This window comes from Pipistrellus hanaki (genome assembly GCF_964339955.1).
Source record: "Pipistrellus hanaki genome assembly, chromosome: 13".
NCBI lineage: Eukaryota > Metazoa > Chordata > Mammalia > Chiroptera > Vespertilionidae > Pipistrellus > Pipistrellus hanaki.
Window position 1 is genome coordinate 54,199,403 of NC_140515.1, and position 10,692 is coordinate 54,210,094.

At 51.1% G+C, this 10,692-nt stretch overlaps 1 protein-coding gene across 7 annotated transcripts in view; it reads left to right on the forward strand.

Moving 5' to 3' along the window:
* Positions 1-10,692, forward strand: part of ACKR2 (atypical chemokine receptor 2) — a 29,691-nt gene that overhangs the window by 13,044 nt on the left and 5,955 nt on the right. Inside the window, exons 1-2 of one of the 7 annotated variants that reach the window (XM_084903237.1) lie at positions 2,871-2,976; positions 8,191-8,282. The exons of 4 other annotated variants lie outside the window; for them this stretch is intronic. Coding sequence is in view for 1 of the 3 variants with exons in the window: in XM_084903232.1 (XP_084759358.1) it covers positions 2,862-2,976 (115 nt within the window). In the remaining 2 variants the exon portion in view is untranslated. Of the gene's footprint in view, positions 1-2,830; positions 2,977-4,676; positions 4,885-8,190; positions 8,283-10,692 lie in introns of those variants that run through there. 2 more of the 7 variants (XM_084903232.1, XM_084903238.1) reach the window with 2 other exon arrangements.

A 10,692-nucleotide genomic window follows, 5' to 3' on the forward strand; every position in this document is an offset into this window, starting at 1 on the left:
AACAGAAAAATAAATAATGATGTTCATGGAATAAAATGGATACCCATGAGTCCATACTGAGAGAAATGAATGAATAAATAAATAAGGAGAAAGGTCAACCCTTTCTTAGAGAAAAATTACAATTAATAAATGTAGAAAGAATGAAGGAAAGAGAGAATCACCATTTGGCAAATACTGCATTACTAATTGTCAGAAAGCGTCATGACAGATGTTAAAGTTAGTGGGCAATAGTATGTTTAAGAAGTGGGATATTTGTGTAGTTTCCAATTATCTCCCCACAAGATGCCTAGTAATTACAAATGAATAAATAGTAATTTCACTGGGGAAAATCCTGGCAGCCTGCCCAGACCAGTTTGGCTCAGTGGATAGAGCGTCAGCCTGCGGACTAAAGGGTCTGGGGTTGGATTCCAGTCAAGGGCATGTACCTTGGTTGTGGGCACATCCCCAGTAAGGGTTGTGCAGGAAGCAGCTGATCAATGTTTCTCTCTTATCGATGTTTCTAACTCTCTATCCCTCTCCCTTCCTCTCTGTAAAAAAATCAATAAAATATATTTTAAGAAAAGAAAATCCTGGTAGGCACCATGTTACCAAGTGATCAAAGTTAGCATCGTCACTCCTGAGACACTGATATCGTGTACCTCCATATGACCCACTGAGAAGGACAAAACATCACTTCTGTGGTGGGCCTGCCTGAGTGCATGTCCTCAGTCTAATTATGAAAAGGCATCAGACCAAAAACTCAGGGTCACTCTGCAGCTCTCTTCAAAACTGTCCAGGTTATGAAAAAGACGAAGCAAGACCGAGGAACTGCCGTGGAATGGAAAGATTAAGTAGATGCAGCCACCAAATGCAATATGAGATTCTCCTTTAGATCCTAGACCAGAGAAAGGACATAAGTGGGACAGTTAAATATTTTAAGCTTCAGTTAAATATTTTATCCTTTGTTCTCCTTGTGTGATCTACAATAATAATCTGCTTCATGTTGATATTTACTGCTGTGTTGCTAACAATCACCTGAAAGAGAAGTTGGGGTGCTTCACTGGGCTGGAAAAGGCTTAGCTAAATCAGAAAGCAGATATTAAAAAGCCCCAATCGCAGGCTTGTGTTTCAATCTGATATTGTCCATCATGAATTTGGTTGACGCTTCTATTATAAAGAAAGGGCAAAAAGCAATATTAAAACATTTCTCCTAATTAGTTTCCTTTCCATGTGCATGAATTCATGCACTGGGCCACAAGTTTTGAAATAAAAAAGTTATAAAAGGGAGTAAGGATATGAGGAAAAGAGCCCAGGTTCTAGAACTTGGCCATTTCCCAGGATGGAACCAGGACTCTGTGGCTTTTGTTGGGCAGCTCCCTGGACCTTATTCTCCCTATTGATATCTGGCATTTGGATTAGAGACTTAGAAGCCCACCCACTTGGAAGGTCCCTCCTCGCCATCTCAGGCTTGCCCTCCACTCTATGTGGCCTGTGGGTTCCAGAGAAAAGCAAATGTCTAGGTCCTTGTGCACCTCTCTAGGAACAGGAACTTTCCTCATGCACAGAAAGGGAGTCAAGAAGGGAAAGCTCAGGGTGTGAGGTTGGCTGGTGTGCAGCGGGGCCGGTCAGGATTGGGGTGGATCTGTGAAGGGCAGGATGACTGACTGGACATCAGTGGGGTGCCCTGGGTCTCCCTGGCCAGGCTCATCCCTTCCTAGAGTTCCCTGCTCTTGGAACGCCCTAATCCTAACCCTAACCTGACCCTAACCCTAATCCTAACTCTGGAGCCTTGATTGACTTCCCCTGACTGGAACCTGCCACTCAAACTCAAACACTGGTGTGGAGTCTCATGAGCAAGATGGGCCAGAGTGTCATCTTCCCTAAGGACAGAGATGCCAGCAAGGGAGAGACAGGGGAAGGTGCCGTCATATTTGAATCTTTTTCCCATGGGATACAGGACATCAAGCCATGGTTTTTATTCAGGAACCACTTATCGAGCTGCTAGTTCTATCCAGGACTTTGAAGGGCAGATAGGATCTGGGCAGGAAGTGACTCTGCAAAAAAGGACGAGCCCAGTGGATAAAACAGCAATCCCAGAGGGGAAAGGATGCCAGCCATGACGATTCTACACCATATCCAGTCGGTGTCCATGGTTTCTCAAGCACAGTGATGCTTGTTACGTGGCTGAGGGGAGAGCTCCATCTTGTAGGGCACCTGGAGGAAGGCCTGACCGGACCCTCTGCATCCGTTCTTTTCTTTTGTGACAGTGCACCACAGACAGCCCCGTCCAGTGGCAGGAGGCACTCCCAGGAATACAGACTGTGTGTGTGTGTGTGTGTGTGTGTGTGTGTTGTGTACACACACCCAGGAGGAAGGTAAGGACAAACACATGCGGTCACACTGGTCATGCTCCTCACAGCATCAGGGCCTCTGGGATCAGACATCCTGTTCTGTCACCATCTAGTGGCCAGCTGCTGAGACCAAAGCCCTTCTGAAAATACAGCCTCTTTATCCCCCAAACCCACTGCTAAGTAGGCACTGGGATGAGCCTTGAGTTGAGCAGGTAGATCACTTGGGGTCTGTATAACCCAGAGATCCCTCTTTCACAGGCCATGGTTCCTCCATCCCTTGTCCCCAGTTTGGAAGCTGCTGGGGATCTTCCAAAGAGCTGTGGTTGGAGTCACATTTTCCCCAAAAATAATTAGACTGTTTTTGCCGGCGGGGGTGGGGGTGGGGGGAGGGCGGGTGGTGGCAGGGGTGGATACTCCTTCCTGGGGGAGGGTGGGGGCCGGTCATCTGAGCTTGACTTGTTTTCGATGAGAACAGTTTGTGGCTGTGCGGGGAGGTGGGGCTCAGGGTGAGTGAAGGAGGATGTATAAAGGATGTTGCCCAGAGAGGGGAAGAGCTTGGGAAGAGGAACACGCCCTCTGCACTTCCCTGAGGAAGGACCCGGCGCTGCTGCTCTCCTCCTGTGCACTGGGTGCACCTCCCAGGCAGGTGGGTCTGGCTCCGGTACGCTATGGCTGCTTCCAGCGTGGGGTGGGCCCTGCCCAGGGATTACAGAGAGAGTCTGGATCCAGTGGCCTGGAGCTCGGGGAGGGGAATGTGTGGGGAGAGGGAGGTCACTGTGGAGCTTTCTCTTTAGGGCAACTTTTGGGGCAATTGCCTCAGCAGCTGGGGAGTGTAGTCTGCTGGCCCCTTCCTTGGTTGACTCCGGCTCTGAGAATCTGCTTTGTGGATTCTGAAAATCCCTGATAGTTGGCTAGGGGACTTCAGGCACTCCCCTTCCTCTCTGGGCCTCGGCTTTCCCAGCGTATTCGATGGGGGCAGATGAGCTGGTCTTGAAGGGTCCCTCCCTCCCAGGGTAGAGGGTTCTCCAGCTCTGTGTTCTTTTACACACGTCCACGCTCTCTCCTTGTGCTCCCCATCCTCTCATGACAATCTCCTCCAAGTTCTCAGCCCCTCCTTCTGCCCCAAACAGTCCCAGGACTCCCCCTGGTCCATCTCATACAGAGCCAAGTGTCATTTGAGGGCCTGGGAGGGAACCATAGTTATGGGCCATACACTCATTTCATTATTATAAAAATTCCACCAAAGGAGGCATTTTGTAGGCGAGAAAACTAAGGCTCAGAGAGGCTCAGTCATTTTCCCAGGGTTACTCAGCCATTAAGAAGTGGACCAACCTGTCCTTCCATGCTGTCCCAGGCTGAGTGTCCCACCTCCCTGGGGGTGTTGGTTATGTTTCATTTTGAACCAGCACAATGCTGAACTAAGCATCCAAGGAGCTCTAGGGGTAGAATTTCAGGCAATAGTGATGGCAAAAAAAAAAAAAAAAAAAGAAAGAAAAAGAAAGAAAAGAAAAAAAAGAAAAAGAAAAGCAAGAACAGTTGGTTGAGGAAAGATAACAAAATATTTCTTCTACTGCAGCAGCTCCCTGAACAGTCGGGCTCTAAAACTGGTTTCATTATCTGAAGTAAGCTTTGGGAAGGAGGACTTGTCTGTGATTTTTCAGTGTCACAACCATTTCCTGATAGGAACCAGGAAAACAGGGCGTCATGTGGGGTCCCAGGGAGCATGGGGAACAGGCGGGGCTCATCTTCCAGGGAGCAGGGGGCCCCTCTGCTGGAAAGGGGACAATCCACCCACTTCCAGCTAGACTCTGTGATTCTACACAGCTGGGGAGGTTTGGTGCAGCAGAAAACTGATGAGATATACCCAAACGTTCCCAAGGTTATTTCAGAATGAGGTGGGGGGGGGAGGTGGGGGTGGGGGTGGGGGAATGTAAGATTATGGGGCATATTTTTTTCTTGTATTTTCATGTTTTATATTGAGCCTATATTACTATTGTAAGCAGGAAAGATACACGGTAAAAAGGAAAGAGAGAGAGTGTGGGGTCAGTGGTCCAGGTCTCAGGGTTAGAGTCAGCTCTGCTAGCTTGCGGTGTACCCCCTGAAAGATGAAATAGAGTGGGGGGCCGGACACCGAGATGCCAGGACACAGGCTTTATTGAAGAGAAGAGCACCACTGCCGGCTGCCTTCTGGAGAAAGAGAGCAAGGGCCGGGGTTCATACACTTTATAAGGGGAGGAAAGAGAGGGGACGGGGCTTAGGGCACTCAGCACATGTAAGGCCTATGATTAGGGACCTAGGGACTTGGGAATGGGGGGGGGGGGGCTTAGGGTATTTGGCAGGTGCTGATTGGTGGTTCAGTGCTCAGGAATGTCTGGCTGGAGTTTATGTCTGTCCATCAGTTGGAGGAAGGGAGGATCTATCACCACCACCCCCCCCCCCCCCCACTTCGCTTCTTGTGAAACCAGCGAGGTGACAGGCACAGCCTCTTCACAAAGGAGCCAGGAAGACTTTCGAGGATTGGAATATAAGAGCCTCAGGAAGTGCTGAGCGCCAGGTAAATGCCAGGACTGGGTCCTGCAGTCTTCATTGTGTTTTTTACATCGTATTGAATCCAATGCAGCAGTTCCCGCGGTGGACCATGCTCAGGGCAGCCAGCCTCCTGTGGGTCTGACCAGAGAGCTCAGCTCCTAGGGTGCGGTCAGGACTCCAACTCTGGAGCCAATGGCAGGGACTTGATAGCTAGTCTTGACGTCCACTTGCTGTGTGTCTTGGGCAAATGACTCCCCCTCTCTGAGCCTCATTTCTTCATTTGCAAAATAGGAATAATAATAACAATGCTTGTCCCATAAGGTTGTTGGGAGCAGTGAGTGCATCCATACAGAGAGAGCATGGCTGAGGGGACCACAGCTGGCCTGCTATCTTCTCTGCGAGGCAATGTAATGTTAGTGTTTAAGAGCATGGACTCTGGCTTTCGGTTCCTGGCTCTACTACTCACTTGCTCTGTGTCATGGGGCCAGTTCCCTACCCTCTCTGTGCCTGTGTCCTCAGCTGTAACACAGAGCTAATAATAGTACTTAACTCCCAGAAAGTTAATGAGAGGCTAGGTGAGTTAATGTCCAGCATCCCACACAGGGTTCCATGATGTTTGTTAGCTGTAATAATAATTGTATCAGACTTAATCCTCACGAACCCCCGACTGTGTTTATTTTATAGGTGAGGAAAAAATGGGCTCCAGGGTGGAAGCCTGGCTTTGTCTCAGGGCCAGCAGGGCTAACAGAGTGTGGTAGTGGGAAGCAGGGGGGAGTGGAGGGAAGAGAAGGGTGGGAGACCCAGCTCTGCCCCGAGGCGGGCCATTCATGAGCTCTCTCCCTGAGGGTCATTCCCAGGCTCTGACTTCTTTCCTCATATCCTCCTCCTGCGGCTGCCATGTCCTTTTCCTGTTTTTCTATTCCCACACCGTCAGCCTGAGCGATAGCACCCGGGTCTCCGGTCACTTCTCCATCTCTAGTCCCCATCCTTCACCCTTTTATTTGAGTTAGCATCCCGGACTGCGGGCCTGGTTTCAAATCCCAGCTCTGCTGCTTACTAGCTGTGTGGCCTTGGGGAAGTGCCTTAGCCTCTCTGTAACTCAGTTTCCTCCCATGTGAAGTAGAAGTGGTTGTAAGTACCTGCCTCAAAGTGTTTTTGCAAGGATGGAATGAATGGGTGCGTGTGGTCAAGTTCTGAGAACACAGCCTGGCCCCTAGGAAGGGCCGCGAATGTGGTGGGTGTTCCTGCTGTTTGTGTTGTCGTTGTTGCTGTGGCCACAGCAGCTGTTTTCCCAGTCCCAGAAGGAGATCCCAGTTCCCCCAGAGGCAGGTTTTCTGCCACGTGACCCAACACCAGGGCGCCTTCCGCAGCCAGAACCTGTGGTCAGGGTGTGAGTTACTTCTCAACTCCTTATTCAACTTGGTTAGCCGCAGCTGGGCTGGGCATGCAGGGTGGCAATGCCAGGGTTAAAGGCAGGGGGTGCCCATTCCAAGCTTAGCCAGGCGGTGTCTAGTTGGAACTCCATTCTAGCCCAGTCCTTCTGAAGCAGCGAGGGGAGCCTCAGGGGTGTTGGGGTGGCTACAGGGCACATTCCGTGACACTGGACATGACTCAAGTGGAAATAGTGGGTCTCTAGGCGGGTCATGCTACATGGTCACTGGCTCCGCAGAGTCCAGGCTGCGGGGGCAGAGTTGGCTCAGGCCAAGAAAACAGCTTTCAGAAGGCTTTTGGCTCAGCTGTGTCCAGGGCATCAGTGGGGGAGGCAGAGAGCCAGGTAAGGGAAAAGGAGGCAAGAGAAGGGTGGGAGACAGGTGATGGTGCTGATTAATGCCAGCCCCCTGGGCAAATGCCAGTCTGTCACAGGAGGTGAGGGGATCCTGCCTCCGGGAGGTGGGTTCTGAGGCTGACAGGTGACCTGTGAGTGCTGGGCGGGGAGAGGGAATGGGGAGGGGAGGAGGCTGGGGCAGGGGTTGCATCAGGTCAGTGGACCCCACAGGCTTCTGGGAAGGGAGGGTTTAGGTTACATTTGAAAGGGTAAGAGTTTTAAATTGTAAGGAAGCCAGCAAAAATGCCTGACCAACTAGAATTGATCTCCAGTGTTTTTCTTGGTTTTTATTTTGAAAGCTGGCATGGCCTCTTGGGGTCATGTTTGATGCTGTTTATTTGTTCACTGGTCTCAAGCACTGTGGCCAGCACGCTCAGCATGGGTGTCTGTGACTGAGAGGGGACCTACACGTGAGACTGTCCTCAAGAGCTCTTGACTCAGGCGGTGGGCAGCTGTGGCACAGATGTGGAAGGGGGAAGAGGAAAGGGGGTGGGAGACAGACAGAGAGACAGTCAGGGTTTGCTCAAGCTCCACGGGGTCCTGAGAAGGGTTGTGCCAGTAAAGGTTTAATGATCAGCTCTCTTATGGGGAGTGAGTAGGGGGCACACACAGGAGGGGGGGGCTCCTATTTGTAGCACTTGCCATGGTGTAGACATCCCCACCAGGACCAATTTCCAGCTACCAGCTTCACTGAGTGCAGATCGGTTAACTCCGTTACTGTGGGTGGAATGCCTCCCCCGGACGCCTCAGAGCTGGCTCCGGGTCACGACTGACTTTGAATCTTCTCTGCCACTCATTGCTAAGGCGAGAAGTCCCACGGCCAGAGGCTCATGCTTCAAATCCAAGTTTGGTCCATGTGGAAAGGGGAGCTGGGGAGAAAGTCAACCAATCTACCTGTGTCCTTCGGGTCATCCGATCTTGGTTCCATCATCGACAGAGGCAAAGCCGTGGACACCTGGGCTTCACCTCTCCAAGCCTCAAGTTTCTTCCTCTGGAAAATGGGGGTCATAACAGTACTGTTTCCTGGAACTATGGCGAGGATTATCTGAGGAACTGCGCGGGAGGGTGCAGCTCACAGAAGGAGCTCAGCTAGCATGGCTGCCTTCCTGTCCAGATGGGTGGAGACCATCCTCTCCCTCATCGCTTCACACGAGACTCCTCTGAGAGGCCTTGAGGTCCTCAGGAGGAGGCCTGCTCTCCAGCCAGACATTCTTGCTACGTCAAAGCTGGAGCCAGCCCAGGCAGCAGCCTCAGGAAGTCGCTATAGCTAGAGATAAGCTATGGTTTGCCTCTGTGCCCTAGGTTTCACTCTGCCGGGGGAGCTCGGCTGACCTTGTCCTTGCTACCCTCTTTTTAAAAGCCCCCCTCTCTAGCCTGTATAGAGTTCCCTGGATTCCCCTAAAGTTCCACTACAGATCTTTATCCGGGATTGCCTTCCTACCCGCTGATTCATACGAGGATGTGAATAACTGATTCCCCCCCCCCCCCCCATTCATTCCTCTTAAGGTGTCGCTGGATAAACTGAATGAACTCAGGCAATAAGGAAACATGAAAGCCAAAAGGGAAGAACCAGAACGGGGCTGGATGGACAGTTAGGGGTGAGGTAACAGGGACCCGAAGGGCAGCCAGGAGCGTGGGGTTCATGGCTCAGTCCAGCCACTGACTGCTCATTGTATGCTTTGCACAAGTCTCTCCCCTCTTTTGGGCCTCAGTTTCCCCACCTATTTGAAGGAGGTGGACAGGGTTCACTCTTCCTCCCTCAGTCTGAGATTCTGAGGGCACAAAAGGTCACAGGAAGTATAGCACCTACTGCCACCGCATCAAAACCCACAAAACCAGTGGCTTGAAACAACACAAAATTATCATTTTCATGTTCTGGAGGTCGGAAGTCTAAAATGAATCAACAAAGAGAAAGAAAAAAGAAAACGGGTCAACAGGGCTGCATTCCTCAGAGGCTCCGGGGACAATCTGTGCGCTGCCTCTTCCAGCTTCCAGAGAACACCTGTCCTCATTCCAACCACTTCCCTCTCGCTGCTGTTTCCCTTGTCACCTCTTCTCCGACTCAGAGCTCCTGCCTCCTGCTGAGGACCCTGTGATTACCTTGGATAACTTAGGATCCTCTCCGCATCTCAAGATCCTAAACTTAATCACCTCTGAGAAATCCTTTTGATATAGAAAGTAACATAGTCACAGGTTGCAGGGGTCAGGAGGTGGATATCTTTGGGAGGCGGACCTTAGGGAGGCTGTGTTTTGCAAGGAGGCTCAATGAAGCCTTGGGGACATCAGTGGTGGAATCTACAGAAGCCAGACCAGCCAGTAAGGGCAATGTTCTGGGCAACCAAGCCCTCCTGAGCCCATATCCCACCTCTCAGGTGGCTCCTTTCAGTAAGCTGGACAGGTCAAGTGGTTGGGACCAGAACGATGGGACGAGGGACAAGGCACTGTCTCCAGGATTCAGATGCAGCTCAGCCAGTGCCTTCCTCCGAGGTGGTGAAAAGGTTGTTTTGCTTGTGGGTTAAATGGTGCTGGCAGTTCCTTCCTGGAGTGAGTGCCTTACAGGACTGCCACAGTGGATATGGAGGTGCCTGGCTATTTCCCATGTGTACCTGGGGTGGGTGGTTGCTGCTGTTGATGAAAGTGGTGGGAGGGGCTGGCTGGTGGCCTCAGAGAGCCAGGGGACCTGGAAAGACTCCCAGAGTGAACGATAAGGAGGCCGAGAGGAAAGGGAACAGAGTGTTCCAGGTGGTGTGGGCCAGCCTAGGGCCTGCTCATCCTGACATCTGGCTTTCATCAAAGCAATCGTCAGACTTTGTTGTTTGTCAAAGCAAAAGCCAAGGACTCTGAGAAATCATGTCAGGACCAAGTTCAGTGATGATAGAGCAAAGCTGCTGGTGTTTAGTTAGTGGCAACTCCTGACTAATGAATTCCAATCAGGCCCCAGTGCAGGAGAGCACCTCCCCCTCCCAGCCCCACAGCTCACGACTCCCAGCGCCAGCCAAGTGCTGGGGGTGTGCTTGCTGCTGCCCAGGAAAGGGAGGGGCTCGGGGGACAGGAGACCCCAGAGGCACAGGAGCTGAATGGAGGACCAGGAAAGGAAGGCATAGGGCCATGTTCCTGAGGCCAGTCAGGAGCAGAGCCCTGGATACACACCCTGTTGCCATTCTTGAGCTCCTGGCGTGGCAATAGGGTGTGTATGTGATTTTCTCAGCATCTGGCCCAGATGCCATGTAAATAGAATCCCAAGGGTGGGACAAGGAGTAGGAGGACACCAGACCTGCCCTGGGAGAGGTTCTGCCTCAGCAGCATTGGATATTTCCTTCAGCTATGAAATCACAGCTCCAAAGAAACTAGAAGGGTCTGCTGAGGATGTGAGTCAATATCTGTTTCAAGATTCTACCTGGAAAAGTAAAATAGACAAAACTTATATTAGAAAGAACTGGGGGAAATGTTTACAATCTTTAGTAATAAAAGCGTAATATGCAAATTGACCAAACGGCAGAACAGCAAAACGATCATCAGGACCACACTATGACACCCACTGGCACCAGACCAGCCAAGGTGGGTGTGATGTGATTGGTCAGGGGCCTGGCCATCGCTTCATGGTAGCCATGCAGAGGGAGGTCCAGGCCACTGGCCAGCAGAGCAAATAATCAGGGGGCTCCATAATTGCCCCAAAGAGGGAGGCCCAGACAACTGACCAGCAGATTAATCACAGAGCCCCACCAGGTGGGCAGGGCCTAACTCTTTGGGGCGATTGAGGTCAGGGTTCCCAGACTGTGAGAAGGCGCAGGCCAGGCTGAGGGACACCCCTTTCCCAGAGTGCACGAATTTCCTGCCCCAGGCCTCTAGTATATATATAAAAAGCTAAAATTCTTATAAATATAAAACCTTCTACAAAATGAGAATCCCACTCATTAAAACAATAATTCATTCACACAAGAAATAAAGCTGTCATTGAACATATTAAAAAGTTTGGCCCAGTGGATAGAGGATCAGCTTGCAGACTGA